The sequence below is a fragment of the Oncorhynchus tshawytscha genome, linkage group LG20 (genome assembly GCF_018296145.1).
Source record: "Oncorhynchus tshawytscha isolate Ot180627B linkage group LG20, Otsh_v2.0, whole genome shotgun sequence".
NCBI classification, from domain to species: Eukaryota; Metazoa; Chordata; class Actinopteri; order Salmoniformes; family Salmonidae; genus Oncorhynchus; species Oncorhynchus tshawytscha.
The window spans coordinates 40700471-40728006 of record NC_056448.1 but is presented as its reverse complement, the minus strand read 5'-3'; the positions used below and the strand labels follow the sequence as shown (position 1 = coordinate 40728006).

General features: G+C 43.4%; 1 protein-coding gene across 5 annotated transcripts in view; it reads right to left on the bottom strand.

The window, feature by feature from the left end:
- Positions 1 to 3593: 3593 nt before the first annotated feature.
- wrn (WRN RecQ like helicase) overlaps positions 3594 to 27536 on the bottom strand; it is a 48667-nt gene continuing 24724 nt past the window's right edge. For all 5 annotated transcript variants that reach the window (XM_042302661.1, XM_042302662.1, XM_042302659.1 and 2 more), the window contains exons 25-36: positions 27056 to 27150; positions 19627 to 19687; positions 18724 to 18797; positions 18325 to 18412; positions 17756 to 17868; positions 17321 to 17435; positions 16984 to 17115; positions 13740 to 13902; positions 11950 to 12113; positions 9082 to 9324; positions 8759 to 8911; positions 3594 to 3873 (exon numbers count right to left, since the gene is read on the bottom strand). In XM_042302661.1, the coding sequence (XP_042158595.1) occupies positions 3760 to 3873; positions 8759 to 8911; positions 9082 to 9324; positions 11950 to 12113; positions 13740 to 13902; positions 16984 to 17115; positions 17321 to 17435; positions 17756 to 17868; positions 18325 to 18412; positions 18724 to 18797; positions 19627 to 19687; positions 27056 to 27150 (1515 nt within the window). In that variant the 3' untranslated portion in view covers positions 3594 to 3759. The remainder of the gene's footprint in view (positions 3874 to 8758; positions 8912 to 9081; positions 9325 to 11949; positions 12114 to 13739; positions 13903 to 16983; positions 17116 to 17320; positions 17436 to 17755; positions 17869 to 18324; positions 18413 to 18723; positions 18798 to 19626; positions 19688 to 27055; positions 27151 to 27536) is intronic.

Sequence of the window (27536 nt, the reverse complement as noted above, 5' to 3'; positions counted from 1 at the left end):
CTAAAAATATATACTTCTGTGTATTGATTTTAAGAACGGCATTGATGTTCATGGTTAGGTACACATTAGAGCAACGATTACGCACAGCATCGATTATATGCAACGCAGGACACGCTAGATAAACTAGTAATATCATCAACCATGTGTAGTTGACTAGTGATTATGATTGATTGATTGTTTTTTTATAAGATAAGTTTAATGCTAGCTAGCGACTTACCTTGGCTTCTTACTGCATTCGCGTAACAGGCTGTCTCCTCGTGGAGTGCAATGTAATCAGGTGGTTAGAGCGTTGGACTAGTTAACTGTAAGGTTGCATGATTGAATCCCAGAGCTGACAAGGTGAAAATCTGTCATTCTGCCCCTGAACAGGCAGTTAACCCACCGTTCCTAGGCCATCATTGAAAATAAGAATGTGTTCTTAACTTACTTGCCTAGTTAAATAAAGATTAAATAAAGGTGTACATTGTTTATATATATATTTTAAATCGGCCAAATCCGTGTCCAAAAATACAGATTTCCGATAGTTATGCAAACTTGAAATCGGCCCCAATTAAATCAGCCATTCCGATTAATCGGTCGACCTCTAGTTGTTACTTACCCTCAACACCTGGGGGTGGCCCGTCAGAAAGTTCAGGACCCTTTTGCACAGGGCGGGATCGAGACTCAGGGTCTCAAGCTTAATGACGAGTTTGGAGGGTACTATGGTGCTAAATGCTGAGCTGTAGTCGATGAACAGCATTCTTATCTAGGTATTCCTCGTCCAGATGAGTTAGGGTAGTGTGATTGCGATTGCGTAGTCTGTGGACCTATTGGGGCGGTAAGCAAATTGGGGTGGGTCTAGGGTCAGGTAGGGTGGAGGTGATATGGTCCTTGACTAGTCTCTCAAAGCACTTCATGATTACGGAAGTGAGTGCTAAGGGGCAGTAGTTGTTTAGCTCAGTTACCTTAGCTTTCTTGGGAACCTGAACAATGGTGGCCCTCTTGAAGCATGTGGGAACAGCAGACTGGTATAGGGATTGATTGAATATGTCCGTAAACACACCAGCCAGCTGGTCTGCGCATGCTCTGAGGACGCGGCTAGGGATGCCGTCTGGGCCTGCAGCCTTGCGATGGTCAACATGTTTAACTCACGTTGGCTGCGGTGAAGGAGAGTCCGCAGGTTTTGGTAGCGGGCCGTGTCGGTGGCGCTGTATTGTCCGCAAAGCGAGCAAAGAAGTTTAGTTTGTCTAGGAGCAAATGTGAAAATACAAATGTTGTTGACAATGGAAACATGTTGGTACCAAGGCAATAGGTAAATTAGCCAAAGTACATGTTAGATCTCTTAAGCAAAGTATGGGTGGCATGAGTAATGTGATACCATGGATACAATAACAATGAGTTCCATCTTAAACTGGAAACATTAACATCGTTCTGGAAGACCTGAACTCTACCCGTTATCTGTCCTGAATATGAATATCATGAAGGGGTTGTTTCTACATGTGCTCTCATGGCGTAGACAGCAAGACAAGAATTATGCCATCAAACACACCGACTAGGAAAACACTAGGATAGCACGTCCACAAATATCTCAGCGCAGAGGCGAAACTCTTCAAGGGAGTGCTGCTAAAATGTATTGATTATATTAGAGTGCACGTGATGTATCCGAGCTCCAACGGTAATTTAAGAGTGATTTCCTAGCAAAGGCCCTGCAAATTAATTTCACTGGTCACCTGCTGCTCCCATGTACACCCAGCAGCAGACTCGTGTGGCTGCACTGGTCAGACATCCAGCCCAATTTGAAACAACGGGAGTCATCAATGAGATTATGTCCCAAATGGCACCCTATTCCCTTTCTAGTGCACTACTTTTGATCAGGGTCCATAAGGTAGTGCACTACTTTTGACCAGGGTCCATAAGGTAGTGCACTACTTTTGACCAGGGTCCATAAGGTAGTGCACTACTTTTGACCAGGGTCCATAAGGTAGTGCACTACTTTTGACCATGTTCCATGTACTGTAGCTACAGAGAGAATAGGGTACCATTTAGGACGTACGCGAGAGAGAAGCATTTGTGATCGGCGCACCCCTTGACGCTAGTTAAAGAACAATCGATCAGTAATTGAAATGCTGTTTTTCAAATCAAATCGTATTGGACACATGTTTAGCATATATTAATGCGAGTGTTAGCGAAATGCTTGTGCTTCTAGTTCCGACTGTACTATAGATGTAGCCCGGGTCTCTGATCAAACTCTTAACATGTTTCCCGTCTCTATAAAACACTATATTGACTGGGCTTTTCCTCTTTTAAGGTTTTATTGATGAGGGCCGGGTTTATAACAAATGCGTAGGGTGTCGGGGGAAGAGTCCTGATCTGCACTTTTATGTTACTTGACAGCATCAGAGCTTCAGCATCAAACTAGCCACGGTATCCGAGACAGTTAACTAATGTAAAGTAATCGCTGACTCTGACACTCTGAGCCAAAGAGGGCAGGCTGTTTAGAATGACCTCAAAGGGGGTTTCACTTTAGCCACAGCACCCAATGGAAATCTATAGTATTGGTACAGGAGATACTTAGATTCAGTCAAGTCTATTTTGGTCAGCATGAGATGCACTTCTGAGATAGCACTATGGCCACAATGGTGAAATTGATTCCTTTCCACCCCTATATTGTGTTTCCAAGAAGAGGGTGGATTTTATTTTTGTTACCCTCAACAAAAAGTTAAATGCATAATTTTCTACAAAAATACATGCTCAAATACAGTTGATATTAAAAAATAAACCATGCATACAGTATATAATCATTTATGTTAGAGCTTGATTGAGAGGACTTTTGTTTAGTTTAGCTAGACATTGCATAGTTGAGCAAATGTAGATGTCATAATAACTGCAGTAGTACTGGCCAATGCACGGATTCACATGCAGCAAATGTAGATGTCATAATAACTGCAGTAGTACTGGCCAATGCACAGATTCACATCGTGGCTTTACTGCAAGACTCACTATGAACTGTGATGTCTTTTATCCAGGCAAAATGTGAAGCAAAGAGAACCACTATAATCTGGAAACATTAAGTGATCAGATCTACTCTGAACCTCTCCTGTTTTTAAAAATGGTCAGGTCTCAAACTTTAAAAGAGCCTCCAGAACAGGAAATCAGCATTTGATAGTCTTATAATTGGTACAGTTCTCTTCCCACCAGGATCAAACTGTGACACATTAAGTCTTGCCAGTTACTCTCCATAGAAAGTAGTGTCTGCAGACACACTAATCTGAACCAGGATTAAAATGTTCACATGGATGTAAAAGCCCTGTATTTGCTAATCTCTTAACCTTAAAATGTAATTATTGAAGGTCTGTACAGGACTTGAATGAATGACAAATACCTTAGCTCAGCAACAAACTGAACGATCTCTGTGAAAAGGTCATTTTACCAATGATACATATGTTAATGAGTTATATCTTTTACAACATACTAATAATTATCTTGTCAACTTGGCACAGTTACATTAGATACTTCTCACTTACGGGTACTAATTTAACAAGATGCAACTCATTAAGAAATTAGATTACTCCATGACTCAATCATTCTACCCAATGATTTCCTCTAAAATACTGTACATTCAAGTTGTATCTTTATTACAAGAGGTTTTACATAATGACATGTTTTACATTAATTAGTCTGCTATGTTACATTGTTAAGTTGGAAATCAACACCTTGTTTGCCATTTTGTAATAAAGAAAATCAGAAACATTTGGTCAGTAAGAATAATTTGTTGGTCAGTTATGAAAAAAGTCCTTTGTTCTTTTTGGTTTTCTTTGTACAGGCCAAAGAACTTGAACCTCTTGGTAGTTCAGCCCAGTCTGGTAGTTTTCTCTTCGCCGGCTGGCTGACATTCTGTGGAGAGATGAACATGTATTGACAACAATGAGCCCACTGAAAACTATCAAAGCTCTACACTGATTGAGTGACCTTTCTATCCCCAGACCCAGTGTTTCCCCACCTCCGGTCGCGTCCCCCAGTGTTTCCCCCACCTCCGGTCTCGTCCCCCAGTGTTTCCCCCACCTCCGGTCGCGTCCCCAGTGTTTCCCCACCTCCGGTCGCGTTCCCCAGTGTTTCCCCCACCTCCGGTCGCGTCCCCAGTGTTTCCCCACCTCCGGTCGCGTCCCCCAGTGTTTCCCCACCTCCGGTCGCGTCCCCAGTGTTTCCCCCACCTCCGGTCGCGTCCCCCAGTGTTTCCCCCACCTCCGGTCGCGTCCCCAGTGTTTCCCCACCTCCGGTCGCGTCCCCCAGTGTTTCCCCCACCTCCGGTCGCGTCCCCCAGTGTTTCCCCCACCTCCGGTCGCGTCCCCCAGTGTTTCCCCCACCTCCGGTCGCGTCCCCCAGTGTTTCCCCCACCTCCGGTCGCGTCCCCCAGTGTTTCCCCACCTCCCCCAGGTTTCCCCACCTCGTCCCCCCAGTGTTTCCCCACCTCCGGTCGCGTCCCCCAGTGTTTCCCCCACCTCCGGTCGCGTCCCCAGTGTTTCCCCCACCTCCGGTCGCGTCCCCCAGTGTTTCCCCACCTCCGGTCGCGTCCCCAGTGTTTCCCCCACCTCCGGTCGCGTCCCCCAGTGTTTCCCCACCTCCGGTCGCGTCCCCAGTGTTTCCCCACCTCCGGTCGCGTCCCCCAGTGTTTCCCCCACCTCCGGTCGCGTCCCCCAGTGTTTCCCCCACCTCCGGTCGCGTCCCCCAGTGTTTCCCCCACCTCCGGTCGCGTCCCCCAGTGTTTCCCCCACCTCCGGTCGCGTCCCCCAGTGTTTCCCCCACCTCCGGTCGCGTCCCCCAGTGTTTCCCCACCTCCGGTCGCGTCCCCCAGTGTTTCCCCACCTCCGGACGCGTCCCCAGTGTTTCCCCAGAATAGGGAATCCTGGTCTACCAGGTGGGCACACGACATCTTAATTACATAATCCTCTGGTGGTAAACTGGTTCTGGTTGAGACGTCATATAACCAGTTTACAACCAACTGGTCTCTATTACAACCAGGTAAAGTCTTTCATGACTCCGTGGAAAACACGTAAAATCGTCGTTATTGTAAAGACTCCTTTTTCATAAAAAAGACGTGAACCAAACATCCCTATCAAACCAATATACAACCTGACGCCATTGCAACCAGTTTTGCCTGCTGGGTACTCCCTTTCAAGTTCTTATCATCAACCAACTAAATGTAAACTTCACACTTGTTCTGGCAATGTTCTGGTACTGAGAGCTTCATCAGCTGTCATGTAAAATATGGAAAGGTACTTCAGGGAGAAGCCTGCTCCAAAGTTATTACGGAGATCATGTAGGAGAAAGCTCTGGTGGGTCTTTGTTAAATTGAGTGTTTGTCTGCAGAATTGATCCCAGTTGTCGCATCAAATTCACAGTTCTTTAGTCAAATAAAATCACATTCCATCTTTCACTCCAGTTCTTTCCACCTGAATTGAGTTGTATTGGTGCTAAATGGATGGATGATGGATGAATGCAATAACCCCCCCCCCCACCCCCATTTTATTTTTCCATAGAACCGTTGTTTCACATTTCCCAGCATTTATTATTTGTTGTAAGAAATGTCTTCTATAAATCCAATTAGATTTGAAGTAACTTCTAATATGCGTATTTAACACCCATTAAAGGTATGTGCTGTTAACATAATTAACAAAAACAGCTATTTTTTTATTTATATTTACCTTTATAAGAACAAGTTATTTTATGGTGAGGCTTGTGGTGTCTCCTGAAGCTAGACAGAGATTAGAAGAAGGAGCTCTGGTGAATAAACCACACTGGATTAGGAGTCCGACCTACAGTACGTGACCTATTGGTTGGGTAAATAGAGACGCCATACATCCGATAACACTGCTCTTACTGAAAAACTCAGGGGTCCTCAGTGACTCTCTGTGTCTCCTCAAGTCAGAGATACAAAAATGCTTAGAAGGCCAGAATGACTTAAGCTACAAAATAAATAGAGGTTGAGGAATGCACACAAACCTCAGACAATAAATCCCCCATCTGAGGTACCTCTGATATATACTATGAAGAGTTCTAAAAACAAAGCTGGCATATTAGTGTCCTGGTCCTGTGATTGAAAACCAACCACAATAAAATAAACAAGCTGGTGTCAAAACAACTGTATAAAGTCTATATGAGAAATAGATCTCTTGGCCACACAGCATGATAAAAACGGGATCTGGACTTCAATCTATTTGTTGGCCATGTTATAATGAAGTATAGGAAATATGTACCAGCACAAATTTGTAACGTCCAAATGTGCCGAGAGACAATAATGCATGGCTAGACTGCTACAATTGGTTGGACCTGGAGACTAAACTGGACTTCCAGGATCCTCCTTTGGTCTAGTGTCCGCTGTCCATTGTATGTCTATGTGAGTCTCATGCACGCAGCTGCATCAATACAAGACACACAAGCGTGCTATCCAACATCGGATTACCATCCATCACAATTCCTCCTAAGCCGTTTATCTGACCCCTCTAAATGTAATTTCCTTGAGGAGAGCATTTTTTTTTTGTTAGTCTCCCTCAATCTCATTGGTGCTAAATCTTTAGTGACCTCACCGCCACCGCTCGGTGAAGGGGAGAACGGATCCGGTTGTTGATCTATTTAGAGGGAGCTCTAATGCACATATTGATCTACAGGTTACCATGAATAGGAGGCAGGCACAGTGAAGCGTGCGGAGAAGGTGGAAAAAAAGAAAGCTTTCAAGTACACATTCACATCAACAGTGAATGATTGAGGGTTTTTCTTTGATGAGAAACACTGATAAAATAAAAAAAACTCAAATTGATCATGGTGAAGAAATGCAGTCAGTTGTGGAGAGACAGACATAACTCAACAGTCTGCTGACCACTGCAGCCTGGTCCCAGCTCTTGACCACTGCAGACCCTCGACACAGCAGGGGTGTCCAGTGGCCTTTAACCCACGAGTCCCACCACGACGCCGGCGCCATTTGGACTTCTAACCCCTTTTAAACATTGTGTGTTTGAGCTAAAGAGGGCTGAGCCAGAGCGGTGTTTATGAGACAAGGGCGGTTCCCGAAGGGGGCCGGGTCTTTTGACAAAAACGTCTGTAAAATCCGATTGGTTTGAGCTACAATCTATTAAAAAGCTATGAAAAGCTGAGACTCACAAACACACATTTTGTTATATAAGAGTCATTATGGTAAGGGGTTCAAAAAAGGGAAATCATATACTGTAATAAGTTGCTGTCAAACTCAACACAGTAGTCACTGACTAGTTGGATATTCATTTCCCATAGAGAAAACAATTTCTGTACTTACAGCCTTCTGTAAACTCATTTATCAGGTTTTCGCTTTGGTGGACCCTATATATATTTTTTTATTGATATTTGTCCATAAAACTCATGAATGCAACAGTTTATATCAAATAGTGTTGTGTTCTACTTGTAGCCCTGGTTGTCCTGAACAGGACATGGTACAACAATTCATTGTGAGGCTAAATATAAGGACTGGACATGCAGATAAATGAAAGTCAGATAAATGAAAAGCCGATTTTTGCAGGGGTCTCGGGACTGATGGGGTTAAAGGAGGTCGAAGGGCGCTCAAGATGCTCCCGCTGAGCGCTGACCCCAGGTCAGAGGTTAAACGCAAACCAGCTCCAGGCAAAGCCAGGGCACACTCATCTCGTTAGACGGGGGACACCGCGTTTCCATCGATCCTCCCGTGTGGGATTAACGAGATCCAAGGGTCACGACCCTCTGGAGAACGTCACAAATAAACAAAGCCCTTTGTGGCGAATAACAATTAACTCTGCATTAACCAGAGGGTCTGTGTGTTCGCCTGACTGGGGCGGGTGGATATCCTGCTGTGGGCTCATCTGGCGCAGATCTGTTAATGTTTTGGATTTATGGTGAATTCCTGCGTGTCAGAGCACAAGATCACCACCCGTGTCATCAGGGAGATCTCTTAAGTTGCATGCAATCGTCGGTATTAAACAGCTCTCAAACAATCTGCTCTGTTGCGCTGTGAAAACCACAATTGGCAGGGGTCTAAATAAGATGAACCAGTGGCGACCATCTCATCACCACAACTGTGTGACGGTATTTCTAGTCACACTGCCAGACGGACACCAGAATGACCAGTTAGTGGATGCATAACGCATCCTTTCAGTGGGCCAATGACACTACTTCGCTTTCTATTGAGGACCTTTAGCTACAGGAGTGGGTGAGATAGAATTGGGCTTGATGGACGGTATTACCAACGGGATTTATGCTAATGAGTTCAGCTCCATCCAATTACACGTGGAAATGAGGACCTTAGCGTGGACACCCTGGGAAGAGAGATCAACAGTTGAACAAGAGCACTGACGTTGACCTAGAGAGCGCCACACACTGGAAGTACAGACTGGAGTTTCCCAGGGTTTTGAAAAGGCTTACTGAGTCGTTTCTTTAATGCAGGGAAAGGGATTTTTGGGAGCCAATTATTAAGTTGATGGAAGCCGGATTCTGATGAGAGCAGATATTTAACCTCCTCTGCCTTATTGATGATTAAATCCACAGTTAATGTCTTAAAAAGTGATACATTGAAAATAATAGGTATTCATCGCCTTTGTTGAAATGTAAGAAATATTTTTTGTATCATCACGTACCCGACACATTGACACTTGTTATGTTTGTGAATCAAACGTGTCTATCTTGCTGAAATAATAGGTCTGGTACATCGTTTCATATCGTGAGTGAAATCCACTTTTTCTAGGCTGAGAAAAACACACAACAGCAAATCAATAAGTTCTACCTGAGGGGAGTCACTGAAGAGTTCCTGTGTGTCCTCATCCAGTGGCTCCTGGTTCCAGGATGCCAGCTTCACTGCACTGGTCTGGGGGACAGCCTTGGCGGCTGCAGTAAGAGCCTTAGGTGCAAGGACATACTCTAGGACGGGACCCACTTCCTACCAGGGAGAGAAAAGACAACACATCATCTTTAGTAGGAGACACATTGACTGAGACATACTGCAAATCATGTTAGTCCACAAATGAAGATAGGTTTCCGCAGAGGTGTATTGATGTAAAAAGTACAGGTTAGTTTTAAATAGGTTTGTCTTTGTTAGCTGAACATTACCTCTGGCATTGGAAGATCCCTGAACAGGTCATCCTCTTCCATACTCATCTCCATCTCGTCTGGGAGTCCGACTGCTAACAAACCAACCGGTTGGGGTGGAGATAGCTTGATGGGGTCTGGCTGGGCTGGGGATAGCTTGATGGGGGCTGGCTGGGCTGGGGATAGCTCCACTGGGGCTGGCTGGACTGGGTCTTTTTCTATCCTCCCTGGCTTGTGGACGGAAGGTTCTCTCACCGGTTTGTCCTGGAAGAAACACACAAATGAAGTGCCTACTTAGTGCTAGTGAATGATGTCACATATGACTTGAGAGCTGGATTCCATTAGGAGCTAGTATTAACAACTGCAACGAAATCCTACCCAAACTGACAGTGTCAAATATCACTATGAGCCACTAACATGGACTCAACAGCAACGAGGGAGATGACTCCCATGTAGAAGTGGGCCAGTGGTGTGAAAAACCTCCCAAGCTGCTTTCACATCTGGAGAGGGCAGTGGGGCTGGGCAGTGGGGCTGAGGACAGGGGCCAGGCTGGGTCATGAAGCTTGGCTGGGGCATGGGGCCGGGCTTGTCGTGCTGCGTCAGCCTTTAAGGAAATAGGTCCCCTGTAGTAATCAGTCTGAGAGGAAGGCACCAGATGTCAGCCTTTAAAGCCTGTCCCCTTAATGGGGACTAGAGCAGCCTGAGAGATTGTGCTCTGCACTGACAAGAGTGGCCAGAGGGAGAGGAGGAGAGAGGGGGAGGAGAAGAGAGTGGGGAAAGAGAGAAAGAGGGATAAAGAGAGGGGGTACAGAAAGAGAGAGAGATAGAGACTATAGTGCACAACTTTAGGGCTGGAGATGTCATTATACCTTCACCTTGAGGGAGCTGTTATCAACCACACTGAGAAATAAACCGTCACACAGGTGTATTTGAAAGGTATACATTAGCTGAGAAGGCTTTGTCACAGGCACAATCTGAATATAAAATGAAATATATCCATGGTGAATTATGTAGTAACACTTAATGCACACAACGTGCGTCCATGCAACTTGTGACGCACATTTTTTTTAACCTGAACTTGCCGTAACAAAGGGGTTGAATACTTATTGACACAAGACATTTCAGCTTTCATTTTATTTGTAAACATTTCTCCAAACATAATTCCACTTTGGCATTATGGGGTATTGTGTGTAGACAGACCACTGGCACAAAATCTCAATTTAATTAATTTTCAATTCAGGCTGTAACAACAAAATGTGGAAAAAGTCAGGGGGTGTGAATACTTTAAGGCACGGTAGATAGATAGTAGCGTCGTTCATCGGGAGTAGTGATATGTACATCAAATGATGGCTACATTCTGGGCTTGATAAGGATGAATAAACTACCTGACATCAGTGCATTTCTAATCAGAAAGTAGGATCCATGCTGACTACAGGGGAGCGAGACCCTCATGAGACACTTACACCAGTTGTACCCCAATGAAGGAGAAATAAACCAAGGGAATACAGTGGTGTAACGCTTCGATCACGACAGCGGCATTGCATTTTGGTACACCACATGGTCTGGGGCGGTATGTCACAGCATGATTGGACTGCGCTTGTTGTCATTGCAGGCAATTTCAACGCTGTCCATTACAGGGAAGACATCCGCCTCCCTTATGTGGTACCCTTCCTGCAGGCTCATCCTGACATGACCCTCCAGCATGACAATGCCACCAGCCACAATGGCACCAGCCATACTGCTTGTTCTGTGTGTGATTTCCTGCAAGACAGGAATGTCAGTGTTCTGCCATGGCCAGCGAAGAGTCCGGATCTCAATCCCATTGAGCACGTCTGGGACCTGTTAGATCGGAGGGTGAGGGCTAGTGCCATTCCCCCCAGAAATGTCCGGGAACTTGCAGGTGCCTTGGTGGAAGAGTGGGTTAACATCTCACAGCAAGAACTGGCAAATCTGGTGCAGTCCATGATGAGGAGATGCAATGCAGTAATTAATGCAGCTGGTGGCCACACCAGATACCGACTGTTACTTTTGATTTTGACTTTTGTTCAGAGACACATTATTATATTATATTTCTGTTAGTCACATGTCTGTGGAACTTGTTCAGTTTATGTCTCAGTTATTGAATCTTGTTAAACAAATATTTACACATGTTAAGTTTGCTGAAAATTAACACAGTTGACAGTGAGAGGAAATTTATTTTTTTGCTGAGTTTATCACAATTTTCTTCCCCCCATCTCAAAATGGATTGTTTTTGACCGTTTGGAAGTAACATTATTTCTTTCCTCCCGCATCAGCGATGCAGCGCACCTCATAAAACGTGATTGCTGTCCTTGTAATGAAATCATCAACTTTACCCTGTCCTGTATATCTAAAAATGACCATAAAACACTGATTGTTAACTAAAACTATTTCGGATGGTGAACCTGAAACATCTAAATCAAATCTATTGTAATCCCCGTTCAGCAGGTATAGCCAGATAAGTTCTCTTTTTTATTCTGGTAAAAACACAATTTCCAACAGCGCCTATGTCATGTGATAGTTTTGTGGTCACAACTAATAAAGCCGTATATCGTACAAGCCATTTTAGCATTTGAATGCTGAAGGCAAAGAGCAGATGTGTAAGATCAGGTCACATGTCACATAAGATGTTTTCGGAAGGCAGACCGTAATATGAGCAACGACTGTTAGTGAACCTGGCGATTCGTAACGTTTGAATTGCTTTCCTGACCAATGCATCCTACATTTGGATCAGTTTGGGGTCTGTGGACCGATGCACTAGTATCTTAAACACTTGAATCTGGGACCGATGCGCATTTGTGAATCGTTACATCCCTAGATAAAAGCGTCTGCTAATTGACAGATATTATATAACAAAAATCTTATATTGACCTCGGGTTCTATCCAGGTGAGCTCAGGCTGCTGTAGGCTGGTGGAAACAGCAGGTGGGGCCGTGGGCATCCCCTGTCTCTGCAGCAGCTCCACAGTCAACTGGATGAGGAAGGTGCTGATGTCGTCGGGGACTCTGGCTCGAATGGCCTTGATGTCACTGAGGTCTGGGGAAAGAGGATACGTTAGTCGAGAGCGATAGGGTTTGTCAATGTGGAGAGAGGGGGGGGGGGTTCTCAATTAGATTTAAAAAAATATCAGAATTAGGCTGCCTGTATTAATGTAGCCGAAGCGTCTCAGAGTAAAAGTACAGATCTTGGATCGGTTTTGCCTTTTACATCATATTGAAAAAGAGGGGGAACCTGATCCAAGAAAAGCACTCCTTCTCAGGAGTTTTTTCTGATCTGGGAAATCTGCTGGCCCTAAACCATGTCAGGACGTGATAAACAATCTTATCTTGGTAAATAAAGTTGAATGTAGCCTGGGTCAGTCTGTTTCTGCCCCTTCACAATTACAAAAATGAAGTTGGCAAGAGCACCCCCCTATCCACATCGACGGGACAGTAGTGGAGAGGGTAGTAAGTTTTAAGTTCCTCGGCGTACACATCACGGACAAACTGAATCGGTCCACTCACACAGACAGCGTTGTGAAGAAGGCGCAGTAGTGCCTCTTCAATTTGGCTTGTCACCAAAAACACTCAAACTTTTACAGATGCACAATCGAGAGCATCCTGTCGGGCTGTATCACCGCCTGGTACGGAAACTGCTCCGCCCACAACCGTAAGGCTCTCCAGAGGGTAGTGAGGTCTGCACAACGCATCACCGGGGGCAAACTACCTGCCCTCCAGGACACCTACACCACCTGATGTCACAGGAAGGCCATAAAGATCATCAAGGACATCAACCACCCGAGCCACTGCCTGTTCACCCCGCTATCATCCAGAAGGCGAGGTCAGTACAGGTGCATCAAAGCTGAGACCGAGAGACTGAAAAACAGCTTCTATCTCAAGGCCATCAGACTGTTAAACAGCCACCACTAACATTGAGTGGCTGCTGCCAACACACTGACACTGACACTGACTCAACTCCAGCCACTTTAATAATGGGAATTGATGGGAAGTGATGTAAATATATCACTAGCCACTTTAAACAATGCTACCTTATATGTTTACATACCCTACATTATTCATCTAATATGCATACGTATATACTGTACTCTATATCATCGACTGCATCCTTATGTAATACATGTATCACTAGCCACTAACTATGCCACTTTGTTTACATACTCATCTCATATGTATATACTGTACTCGATATCAGCTACTGTATCTTGCCTATGCTGCTCTGTACCATCACTCATTCATATATCCTTATGTAGATATTCTTTATCCCCTTACACTGTGTATAAGACAGTAGTTTTGGAATTGTTAGTTAGATTACTTGTTGATTATTACTGCATTGTCGGAACTAGAAGCACAAGCATTTCGCTACACTCGCATTAACATCTGCTAACCATGTGTATGTGACAAATAACATTTGATTTGATTTGAAGCATTTCGCTACACTCGCATTAACATCTGCTAACCGTGTGTATGTGACAAATAAAATTTGATTTGAGCATAAACAGATCTGGGACCAGGCTACAGGAGACAACAGATCTGGGACCAGGCTACAGAAGGAGACAACAGATCTGGGACCAGGCTAGTGTTTAATGCAGAGTTTTTCTCAACCTAGATGAGACTTTGAGATCTAATCTAATTTTGAGCGATACAGGAAGTGACATGTCCGTACCAGAGTTGACAGGGTGTGACTGGATGATGCGGATGACAGTAGTTCGTATGGCGGTTGTTAGACCAGCTCTCTCTGTGTCCAGTGGGTGGTTTGCCCTGAAGGCCTGGATCAGCTGAGTTTCTAGCACAGCAACGGGTAAACTGCGCTCATCAGACACCTGTCTCTGAACACAACACACACATATCTTTAAGAACAACACATTACATGCCTATAGTGCTCATAATGGACAGTGTCAGTTGAGGAGCACAGTAGGTGGAAATTGAATTCAGGTCTGTGCACCTAAATCGTCCATCGTCCTCAACGTCCAGATACAGTGCCTTGCGAAAGTATTCGGCCCCCTTGAACTTTGCGACCGTTTGCCACATTTCAGGCTTCAAACATAAAGATATAAAACTGTATTTTTTTGTGAAGAATCAACAACAAGTGGGACACAGTCATGAAGTGGAACGACATTTATTGGATATTTCAAACTTTTTTAACAAATCAAAAACTGAAAAATTGGGTGTGCAAAATTATTCAGCCCCCTTAAGTTAATACTTTGTAGCGCCACCTTTTGCTGCGATTACAGCTGTAAGTCGCTTGGGGTATGTCTCTATCAGTTTTGCATATCGAGAGACTGAAATTTTTCCCATTCCTCCTTGCAAAACAGCTCGAGCTCAGTGAGGTTGGATGGAGAGCATTTGTGAACAGCAGTTTTCAGTTCTTTCCACAGATTCTCGATTGGATTCAGGTCTGGACTTTGACTTGGCCATTCTAACACCTGGATATGTTTATTTTTGAACCATTCCATTGTAGATTTTGCTTTATGTTTTGGATCATTGTCTTGTTGGAAGACAAATCTCCATCCCAGTCTCAGGTCTTTTGCAGACTCCATCAGGTTTTCTTCCAGAATGGTCCTGTATTTGGCTCCATCCATCTTCCCATCAATTTTAACCATCTTCCCTGTCCCTGCTGAAGAAAAGCAGGCCCAAACCATGATGCTGCCACCACCATGTTTGACAGTGGGGATGGTGTGTTCAGGGTGATGAGCTGTGTTGCTTTTACGCCAAACATAACGTTTGGCATTGTTGCCAAAAAGTTCAATTTTGGTTTCATCTGACCAGAGCACCTTCTTCCACATGTTTGGTGTGTCTCCCAGGTGGCTTGTGGCAAACTTTAAAAGACACTTTTTATGGATATCTTTAAGAAATGGCTTTCTTCTTGCCACTCTTCCATAAAGGCCAGATTTGTGCAATATACGACTGATTGTTGTCCTATGGACAGAGTCTCCCACTTCAGCTGTAGATCTCTGCAGTTCATCCAGAGTGATCATGGGCCTCTTGGCTGCATCTCTGATCAGTCTTCTCCTTGTATGAGCTGAAAGTTTAGAGGGACGGCCAGGTCTTGGTAGATTTGCAGTGGTCTGATACTCCTTCCATTTCAATATTATCGCTTGCACAGTGCTCCTTGGGATGTTTAAAGCTTGGGAAATCCGGCTTTAAACTTCTTCACAACAGTATCTCGGACCTGCCTGGTGTGTTCCTTGTTCTTCATGATGCTCTCTGCGCTTTTAACGGACCTCTGAGACTATCACAGTGCAGGTGCATTGATACGGAGACTTGATTACACACAGGTGGATTGTATTTATCATCATTAGTCATTTAGGTCAACATTGGATCATTCAGAGATCCTCACTGAACTTCTGGAGAGAGTTTGCTGCACTGAAAGTAAAGGGGCTGAATAATTTTGCACGCCCAATTTTTCAGTTTTTGATTTTTGCGTCAACCAGAGACGCAATCATCCCATCTAGCCATCAGCAAATGCAAATGCGCTACGCCAAATGCTAATAGCACTCGTTAAAACTCAAACGTTCATTAAAACACACATGCAGGGTACTGAATTAAAGCTACACTCGTTGTGAATCTAGCCAACAAGTCAGATTATTAAAATGCTTTTCGGCGAAAGCATGAGAAGCTATTATCTGATAGCATGCAACACCCCGAAATACCTGAAGGCGACGTAAACAAAAGAATTAGCGTAGCCGGCGCTACACAAATAGCAGAAATAAAATATAAAACTTTCATTACCTTGGACAAGCTTCTTTGTTGGCACTCCTATATGTCCCATAAACATCACTATTGGGTCTTTTTTTTCGATTAAATCGGTCCATATATACCCAAAATATCCATCTATGGAAACTGTGTGATTCAGAAAAAAACACAGTTTCAAAACGCTACGTCATTTTTTTAAATTAAAAAAGTCGACGATAAACTTTCACAAAACACTTCGAAATACTTTTGTAATCCAACTTTAGGTATTAGTAAACGTTAATAATCTATCAAATTGATCACGAGGCGATGTGTATTCAATAGCTCCACGATTTCAAATCATCTTCCGAAATCTCTCTTCCAAAACTTCCTGTCGGAGACCGAATGGAAAGTGGTCTTTCTTCCTCGTTTGACCAAGAAACAACAAGAAGGCAATTGACAAGACTGGTGACATCGTGTGGAAGGTGTAGGACTTGCAATCTCGGCCCCATTTAATTTCGTGCCCCTTAAACAATATATGCAAGTGGCGCATGGATATTTTTTTCAGTTTTCAGTGATCAGTTTTTCTTGCGCTTTTCGATGAAACAGACGCTCTGTTATAGTCACAGCGGTGATTTAACCAGTTTTAGAAACGTGAGTGTTTTCTATCCACACATTCTAATCATATGCATATACTATATTCCTGGCATGAGTAGCAGGACGCCGAAAAGTTGCGCGATTTTTAACAGAATGTTCGAAAAAGTAGGGGGTCGACTTAAGAGGTTAAAAAAGTTTGAAATATCCAATAAATGTCGTTCCACTTCATGATTGTGTCCCACTTGTTGTTGATTCTTCACAAAAAAATACAGTTTTATATCTTTATGTTTGAAGCCTGAAATGTGGCAAAAGGTCGCAAAGTTCAAGGGGGCCGAATACTTTCGCAAGGCACTGTATATGCATGTTAGTGGTGGTATGTATATCAAATTTGAATACAGCCCTAAATTGAAAATATATATATTTTTTATTATACCAAATTAAGTAGAGCCGTACTGGCCTGGTTTGACTTCCACCATAGTTGCAGAAACTGTAGGGGGGAAGACTCATGTAGAAAGATTCTCCCAGCAAGCATAGCATGCTTCTTAATGGTATGACATTGTGAAAAGGATACGATCTCCAATTGAAATAAATAAAACCAGATGGCCATTTCATGTAGCCAGGACTAAACAGGGCTCTCTAACCATGCTCTTGCCCTCCTCCTGGAACAGTCTGTAGGTGATGGCAATACTGTTAGGTAGAGAGGAGGACCTCCCAGTCACCACCCCCCTAACGCTCTCTGGACCTGGGGCTGAAGCCAGAGTCAAGGAGTCCACCTGGACAACAGACAAGAGTTTAAGACATTGTTGAACACCCTGTACAAATACCAGCCAATGTGTTGTTTGCCATGTTGTTGGTAGTAGAATCTGGGAAAACACATTTAGGAACACGTAATGAGGCCAATTGTTATGATCATGTAGGATTAACTTATGGTTTATGATAGTCGAAACATAGCCTATGCCTGTCTCAATTATTACTTACCTTCAAGTTGTGAAGCTCACAGAAACTTGCTATGGTTTTGAGGAGGGGTATAAGCATGCTGGACTTTGCCTCAGAAACACCATCCACCTGCTTCAGACTGGACACAGTGCACGGCCTGCAAAACACCAACACCATCATCAACTAGCAAAGAGTACACTGATGTTTTTTTACTTTCAAGAATCTAAAATACATTTTGATTTGTTTAACACTTGTTTGGTTACTACATGATTCCATGTGTCATTTCATAGTTTTAATGTCTTCACTACTTTTCTACAATGTAGAAAAAACCTTGAACGAGTAGGTGTCCAAACTTTTGACTGGTACTGTACATGTCCCACTAAATTCAAAACTAATTATGACTACCGACTCCTGAAAAGTGAACAAGACGAAGTGAGTCACCATACATGAAGGCAGACCCCCATCAACCCACTGTACCTCATCTTGGCCATTTCCAGGAGGATTTTGTTGGTGGCCAGTATGGCCGGTGGGATGTCCTTCTCACTGGCCAGTTTCTGTCGTTCAGCAACCAGCTTGGCGTACAACGCCGTCTATGGAACAGCAAATGACAGAGATATTTACAAGAGAGGAACATCAGCAAGAATCAACAAATTATGACATGTAATGCAATGAGCTATAGGCAGCATACGAGAAGCCGGCTTTTCTTTTTAATCCTATCTGAAATTACAGTACACTGACTATGAAACGAGAGGCTCTGCAAGATCACGTTTCACAGCATATATTTCTATGGGAGGCAGCACATTGATGGGGACTTACATACTTATTATGGACAATGATCTTGTAAGTGTTCTACATATTATTTATTTTGTATTCTTTTCTTATGTCTGCCAGTCTTTGTGCAAATGTGATGTGTGTCACTGTACTTTGTCTTGTAATTGATGCAATCGAATAACCTTTAGGGGACGATAATGATTTATTGAATCGACTGGTTTCATCAAATAGAGTGCACCTTAAGAGAGTATGGATTATTGTTCTGTTGACTCTACCTGCAGTTCAAGCTCTCTGGCGGAGATGGGGGCTGGCTGTGGTTTGGACACCGCTACCTGGGTCAACAACTTGGATGGCGTCCTGTCACTAAAAATATGTGACGAAAAGCCATCAAACCCGAGAATTCACATCTTTCTATAACCTAAGGGCTGGTTTCCAGAACACAGATCAAGCCTCGTCTTGGAATAAAAAGCATTAATCAATGGAAAAGTTCCATTGAAAGGGTTTTTTCGTCCAAGACTTAACTTGGTATCTGGGAAACCATACACTTTTATTAAAATATTCACCTATTGTGTTGTTTCAGAGGTTTCTCACTACAAAATTGGATCCGAACAAACTAAGTACACATAAACACGCAAATATCATGTCCTCTATTCTCCACATCAACCTCTTCATACCTGCTAGATGACATGTCCAACTTCTGGATAGATTTGCTGTTGACTGGCCTACAACAGACATTTAACCCACTGTTCTGTGAAGACAGGAAAAATCACAGTTGACATATTCAACACTTATTGACCGTCAAACATTTTCCATCAATAACATGCACTTCAATAGTGTTGTTGGATGAAAAAGTATTTCAGTTGGCACTTAAGTGTTACAAAAAATTAAAATAGGCCCACCATAAACTAAGTACAACTTATAAAGGCATAAATAAAGCATATATAAAGGCTTCATAAGCACCACATAAATGCTTCACAAATCTATAAGCGCATTTATCAATTGTGTATAAACATAGTGTGTTATGACATTTGGTAGCTCACCCTACAGTGGGAAGGACCTGTCACCTTTTACACAGAATTTATAGTATGACATACGCTTATAGATTTGCGAAGCATTTATGTAGTGCTTATGTAGCCTTTATAAGTTGTACTTTGTTTAAAGTAGGACCAAATGATCAGATCTGTAAAAACATTAGTGGTGGTGGCTAGTCATTCTCTCTGTACCAATCCTCCAGAACACACTCACCTGAGAGGTGGTACTGTCTGTCAGGGGCATTAGTGGTGGAGGCTAGTCATTCTCTCTGTACCAATCCTCCAGAACACACTCACCTGAGAGGTGGTACTGTCTGTCAGGGGCATTAGTGGTGGTGGCTAGTCATTCTCTCTGTACCAATCCTCCAGAACACACTCACCTGAGAGGTGGTACTGTCTGTCAGGGGCACTAGTGGTGGTGGCTAGTCATTCTCTCTGTACCAATCCTCCAGAACACACTCACCTGAGAGGTGGTACTGTCTGTCAGGGGCACTAGTGGTGGTGGCTAGTCATTCTCTCTGTACCAATCCTCCAGAACACACTCACCTGAGAGGTGGAATACTGTCTGTCAGGGGCACTAGTGGAGGCTGCAGGGTTCTGCTTTCGTCTGAAATCAGAGGCACACAGAGCTTTTTGTACTGGGTTGACAAAATTCCATGTGACTACTCACCAATGATTGAATACCTATTGGTAACATGAAAACACCGAACTATTGGTGAGTGTTCACCAAACAGCCTACACAGTACCAGATGACCAGACGACAGACAAATGTGACATTTCAATCAAATTAAAACATGTTTAGTGAGCTTTGCATTTTTTGAGGCATTTGATAATTGATCACTCTTCTGTTAGGAGGAAGCAGAACACAGCTCCACAAAATAACACAGCCAATGTGACTTGCTCTAAGAGTAAGCATTTACTAAATGACTGAACTGTAAAAATGTAAAAGAAAGTCAAGGGCAGAACTTGACTGGAAGCCAAAGAAAACATGTGTGTATGTGTGCGTGTGCGTGTGTGTGTGTGTGTGTGTGCGTGCGTGTGTGTGTGGAGAGAGCCAGAAAGGCACACTATGAAACAGAGAGGAAAAAGATATGAAAGCCAACACATTGATACATCCAGGAGCCATATCATGGTGGTGATTTGCACCATTTCACACTCATTTAAAAGGACAGCTGCAGGATGGTGGAGCCAGGGAAGAATATGGAGGCCTTGTCAAGAACAAGGGAGTTTTAAAATAATGCTTTGGCTACACTAACCTCCACTACACAGCTCTCAGTGATGCTGACAAGCTGATGACATTCCAGAGGCATCGCGTCTGCACCACACACACACACACACACACACACACACACACAAATAATCCCAAATAACTTCCCTTTCCCAAAGCCTGGAAAATCTGGAATTACACTAAATATTATAAACATGTCATTATGCAACAGAATATACAAAAGTTGTCTAGAATTACAGCTTTTTCTCAAATCTAACAAAAATGTATTTGTCACATGCAACGGGTGTAGACTTAACCGTGAAAATAGTAACAAGAGGAATAAAATACACAAGAAAAGGAGCTATATTTTTTATTTAACCTTTATTTAACTAGGCAAGTCAGTTAAGAACAAATTCTTATTTTCAATGACTCTCAATCCCAGCCGGGTGTGATACAGCCTGGATTCGAACCAGGGACTGTAGTGACACCTCTTGCACTGAGATGCAGTGTCTTAGACCGCTGCCCCACTCGGGAGCCGAGTACGAGTACCAGATCAATGTGTAGCTATATACAGGGAGTACTAGATCAATGTGGAGATATATACAGGGAGTACCAGATCAATGTGTAGCTATATACAGGGAGTACCAGATCAATGTGTAGCTATATACAGGGAGTACCAGATCAATGTGTAGCTATATACAGGGAGTACCAGATCAATGTGGAGATATATACAGGGAGTACCAGATCAATGTGGAGATATATACAGGGAGTACCAGATCAATGTGGAGCTATATACAGGGAGTACCAGATCAATGTGTAGCTATATACAGGGAGTACCAGATCAATGTGTAGCTATATACAGGGAGTACCAGATCAATGTGTAGCTATATACAGGGAGTACCAGATCAATGTGTAGCTATATACAGGGAGTACCAGATCAATGTGGAGATATATACAGGGAGTACCAGATCAATGGTTTGGGTAACCATTAATGAACTATTTAGCAGTCTTATGGCTAGGGGGCAGAAGCTGTCTTGGAGCCTGTTTTCCAGCTGTATTTTATGTGAATTTACTGTACAGATTTCAGAGATTTAATTTCATGCCAAATGCCAGGAGATATGCCCCATTTGGCACCTCAACGGTGTGTTAACTTTGATCTCTTTGATGTTTTTACAAACTGTTTTGTTGATGTGTGGCAACAGCTGGTTGCGCCTATAGCCCTATTCGGTCAGGATTCGTTTTTACTGGGGAGGATAGGGACGTACAATTATGTGCACAAGCCCAAATCACTACATCCGTCATTTAAGTCCGGTCCAAATATGCCATGTGGGTCATTTTTTACAAAGCAGGAGAATAATAATTCCAACCGGGAAGAAAAAAACAACAGTTTTTCGATTAAATCCAAGGTCCTCTGAATAGAGTCCCATGCGAATCAACATCCCTGTGTATTGAGAGAAATGTCTGCGTTTGTTGCTCGCGGATTGAGCAAGAAAACAATAACTAAGTCAAATAAATGTATGCTTATAACAAAGTGCTGCTCAAAGCCTACAGAACCGTGAACAAGTATTTGCCCCCCTTTCTAATGGTTCAGCACATTTTTGATACCAAATGTTATCAGATCAACCAAAACCTAATATTAGATAAAGGGAACAAATCACAACATTTACATACTTATTTAATTTATTTCATAAAGTTATGAAAAACCCAATGCGCCTGTGTGAAAAAAGAATGGCCTCCCTTTACACTCAATAACTGGTTGTGCCACCTTGATCTGCAACGAATGCAACCAAATACTTCCTGTAGTTGTTGATCACTCTCTCACATTGCTGTGGAGGAATTTTGGCCCACTAACAATGAACTTTTTCACACAATTGGGGAATTGGGTGTTGCGTAACATATATGAATACATTTGTAAACTCAGGTTCCCTTTATCTAATACTAGGTTTTGGTTGAAGATCTGATAACATTCAGTATGAAAAATAGAGAAACTCAGAACGGGGGCAAATCCTTTTTCAGGGCACCATGTATATACGAAGGGCCAACATGTATCAACTTTCACAGCGAATGCTTTTGTTTCTACGTTTTGCCGCCAACTAATTGAACATCGACCAAGTACGCCAGTAAAAAATGATTGAGCCTATTTATTAAAGCAACCGTTGTTGTTTATAAAGCAGCATTACATCGATCTAGACTTTTAGAAATGACAAGTTCACTTTCTGGGGGGGGGGCATTTATGATGTCTTCCACTGTGGATCGCTATAATATCCTAATGATTATGATCCAACTTCCTCAATTAAAATATTATGTCGACCAATGGCGTGTTTTCATGTATGACAAGGGAAGCCAAGCTTCCCAAAAACATGTTGACATGAAAATAAGACTTTTTTTTTTTTTTTTTAAGGAATTGTCCTTCAATTTGCATGTGGCTGAATGTATCTCACCAGAGAAAGCATCAGAGAGAGCAAAACAGCGCCCCTCTGTCTCTGTATGTGTAGCCTATCTATCTGATTCTGTCTGGTCAAAGAGAGTATGACAATTTGGCGCTCACATAATTGAATTTAATAGCAAGGGAATTCAGCAAGAATTTGGCTCCCCTTGATAATTTTTTAAATAAAAGCGTTGAGCTAAACTGAGTGACTACCGCAATGAAAAAGTGTTAAGGGAACCAGTTTGGAATTGGCAATACACCAATCACATTACATCAAAACCAAAACGTCATTGAAATTTAAAAAACGTCCTCTGGTGGCTCTCCTAAATTAGCCATGGACGGAGAAAGGGATTTGGACTCTGATCCCAACCATAAAAATCACACTGTGCATATGTAGCTAGATATGGTAGGCCAATGTTAACTAGCTGGCTCATCATTGCACATGAAAGTAAGTTAGGCCTAGGACAACAAACTGAAATAATGAAAACTACTATATGTTAGAGGCATAGACCATTTTGGCAACATGAAAGGGAATGGTGGTATTGGCGTTCCTCTAAGAGAATAGTGGTACTGGCGTTCCTCTAAGAGGACGGTGGTACTGGCGTTCCTCTAAGAGGACGGTGGTACTGGCGTTCCTCTAAGAGGACGGTGGTACTGGCGTTCCTCTAAGAGGACGGTGGTACTGGCGTTCCTCTAAGAGGACGGTGGTACTGGCGTTCCTCTAAGAGGACGGTGGTACTGGCGTTCCTCTAAGAGGACGGTGGTACTGGCGTTCCTCTAAGAGGACGGTGGTACTGGCGTTCCTCTAAGAGGACGGTGGTACTGGCGTTCCTCTAAGAGGACGGTGGTACTGGCGTTCCTCTAAGAGGACGGTGGTACTGGCGTTCCTCTAAGAGGACGGTGGTACTGGCGTTCCTCTAAGAGGATGGTGGTACTGGCGTTCCTCTAAGAGGATGGGGAAGGGATCAAGCAATATGCTTTGTGGACTTCAGACAGATGTTGCTCTCTGGTCTTGTGATGAAACAAATGTATGTGTGGTAGAATTGATTCTGCCTGTTGTCTTGGCTTTATATAATCACAGTGGCGTATGAACTAGCGGGTTATTGAGCAGAAACAACACTTATCCACAACACAGGTTGTAATATGGCTTTTTTCCCCCCTCGGCTTCACCATTGATTTTACCCACGCACCGCTACCGATTGTGACACTATACCAAAAATTGTGTGGTCTGGTTTAGAAACTTTGGACCCAAACTCAGGTTCTAAGTGTAGCCTGTTATTACCTGGACATGTTGAAATATCTTCATGCCTAGATTTTTTTTTTAAACTTTCAAGCTTCAATTTATTGAGAAAAAAAATAATTATTACAGCAGGCAGTTTGGAAAAGACTAACCCGTCCGCATTTTCCTCTGAAATAATGAACATTCTGGGGTAGGAATAATTACATACCCATCCCGTTCTCTAGTAATACTAGTACCGTGTGAATAGGGCATAATATAATTACATAACCAAATGAACACTTTCCCAATCGCTCCTCTGGAAGCTAAGCCAGTCTAGAACAGGGTTATGTTCACAATGCACACATTTTAAGAAAACTGTCTGAAACTGAGTTTGTTTGTCCAATAAGGAATGCTAATTTTGGTTGTCTTGCAAAATGTTTCACTACAGTGTGCCCTAATGAACACGACCCAGATGAGCCTCTCGAAGCCATCCTGGTGGAAAGGCATTTGTGTTCTCTCTCCCTAATGAGTGTGTTCTCTCCCTAATGAGTGTGTTCTCTCCCTAATGAGTGTGTTCTCTCCCTAATGAGTGTGTTCTCTCCCTAATGAGTGTGTTCTCTCTCTAATGAGTGTGTTCTCTCCCTAATGAGTGTGTTCTCTCTCTGATGAGTGTGTTCTCTCCCTAATGAGTGTGTTCTCTGCCTAATGAGATGAGTGTGTTCTCTCCCTAATGAGTGTGTTCTCTCCCTCGATGAGTGTGTTCTCTCTAATGAGTGTGTTCTCTCCCTAATGAGTGTGTTCTCTGCCTAATGAGTGTGTTCTCTCTCTCTGATGAGTGAGTGTGTTCTCTCTCTAATGAGTGTGTTCTCTCCCTCTCTGATGAGTGTGTTCTCTCCCTAATGAGTGTGTTCTCTCCCTAATGAGTGTGTTCTCTCTCTAATGAGTGTGTTCTCTCCCTCTCTGATGAGTGTGTTCTCTCCCTAATGAGTGTGTTCTCTCCCTAATGAGTGTGTTCTCTCCCTCTCTGATGAGTGTGTTCTCTCTCTGATGAGTGTGTTCTCTCTCTGATGAGTGTGTTCTCTCTCTGATGAGTGTGTTCTCTCCCTCTCTCTCTAATGAGTGTGTTCTCTCTCTGATGAGTGTGTTCTCTCCCTGATGAGTGTGTTCTCTCTCTGATGAGTGTGTTCTCTCTCTGATGAGTGTGTTCTCTCTCTGATGAGTGTGTTCTCTCTCTGATGAGTGTGTTCTCTCCCTCTCTCTCTAATGAGTGTGTTCTCTCCCTAATGAGTGTGTTCTCTCTCTGATGAGTGTGTTCTCTCTCTGATGAGTGTGTTCTCTCCCTAATGAGTGTGTTCTCTCCCTAATGAGTGTGTTCTCTCCCTCTCTGATGAGTGTGTTCTCTCCCTCTCTGATGAGTGTGTTCTCTCCCTCTCTGATGAGTGTGTTCTCTCCCTAATGAGTGTGTTCTCTCTCTAATGAGTGTGTTCTCTCCCTAATGAGTGTGTTCTCTCCCTCTCTCTCTAATGAGTGTGTTCTCTCTCTAATGAGTGTGTTCTCTCCCTCTCTCTCTAATGAGTGTGTTCTCTCCCTAATGAGTGTGTTCTCTCTCTGATGAGTGTGTTCTCTCCCTAATGAGTGTGTTCTCTCTCTAATGAGTGTGCTCTCTCCCTAATGAGTGTGTTCTAATGAGTGTGTTCTCTCCATAATGAGTGTGTTCTCTCCATAATGAGTGTGTTCTCTCCATAATGAGTGTGTTCTCTCCCCTCTAATGAGTGTGTTCTCTCCTAATGAGTGTGTTCTCTCCCTCTCTCTCTAATGAGTGTGTTCTCTCTCTAATGAGTGTGTTCTCTCCCTAATGAGTGTGTTCTCTCCCTAATGAGTGTGTTCTCTCCCTAATGAGTGTGTTCTCTCCCTAATGAGTGTGTTCTCTCTAATGAGTGTGTTCTCTCCCTCTCTCTCTAATGAGTGTGTTCTCTCCTAATGAGTGTGTTCTCCCTAATGAGTGTGTTCTCTCCCTAATGAGTGTGTTCTCTCCCTAATGAGTGTGTTCTCTCCTAATGAGTCTCTCTCTCTCTCCTAATGAGTGGGTTCTCTCTCTAATGAGTGTGTTCTCTCCCTAATGAGTGTGTTCTAATGAGTGTGTTCTCTCCCCCTAATGAGTGTGTTCTCTCCCTAATGAGTGTGTTCTCTCCCTAATGAGTGTGTTCTAATGAGTGTGTTCTCTCTCTGAATGAGTGTGTTCTCTCCCTAATGAGTGTGTTCTCTCTCTAATGAGTGTGTTCTCTCCCTAATGAGTGTGTTCTCTCCATAATGAGTGTGTTCTCTCCATAATGAGTGTGTTCTCTCCATAATGAGTGTGTTCTCTCCCTAATGAGTGTGTTCTCTCCCTAATGAGTGTGTTCTCTCCCTCTCTCTCTAATGAGTGTGTTCTCTCTCTAATGAGTGTGTTCTCTCTCTAATGAGTGTGTTCTCTCCCTAATGAGTGTGTTCTCTCTCTAATGAGTGTGTTCTCTCCCTCTCTCTCTAATGAGTGTGTTCTCTCCCTAATGAGCGTGTTCTCTCCCTAATGAGTGTGTTCTCTCCCTCTCTCCCTAATGAGTGTGTTCTCTCCCTAATGAGTGTGTTCTCTCCCTCTCTCCCTAATGAGTGTGTTCTCTCCCTAATGAGTGTGTTCTCTCCTCTAATGAGTGTGTTCTCTCCCTAATGAGTGTGTTCTCTCCCTAATGAGTGTGTTCTCTCCCTAATGAGTGTGTTCTCTCCCTAATGAGTGTGTTCTCTCCCCCTAATGAGTGTGTTCTCTCCCTAATGAGTGTGTTCTCTCCCTCTGATGTGTGTTCTCTCCTCTCTGAGTGTGTTCTCTCCCTAATGAGTGTGTTCTCTCCCTAATGAGTGTGTTCTCTCCCTCCCTAATGAGTGTGTTCTCTCCCTCCCTAATGAGTGTGTTCTCTCCCTAATGAGTGTGTTCTCTCCCTCTCTGATGAGTGTGTTCTCTCCCTCTCTGATGAGTGTGTTCTCTCCCTAATGAGTGTGTTCTCTCCCTCTCTGATGAGTGTGTTCTCTCCCTAATGAGTGTGCACACTAAGTAGCAGTAGAATGTGGTAGTGTACTACGTAGTGTATACCTTAGTGCAGACCAGGTGTTGAGGTCAGGGTCACTCGACTGGAGCAGGAGGGTTCTCTGTTTCTCATCCAGGGCTCGGCTCAGCCACCACCTCCCCTTTGAATAAGAATGATATATTGAAATGGAATTGAACTCATCCCTGAATAAGACACATAATAGAGAAAGCTGTAGTAAGTGGTCGCCTAGTGGTCGCCTAGTGGTCGCCTAGTGGTCGCCTAGTGGTCGCCTAGTGGTCGCCTAGTGGTCGCCTAGTGGTCGCCTAGTGGTCGCCTAGTGGTCGCCTAGTGGTCGCCTAGTGGTCGCCTAGTGGTCGCCTCAGGAACAGCCAACATGCTTGCTACACCTGATTTCTATAAGCAGTATGCTTAGAAATATGTTTCAGCCATAAACACATTGACAATTGTTGATTTAAGACAAAACAAACTGTCAAAGACATAATATTTACACTACCACCAGGTATCCAAAATAAATGAGTCCAGTCT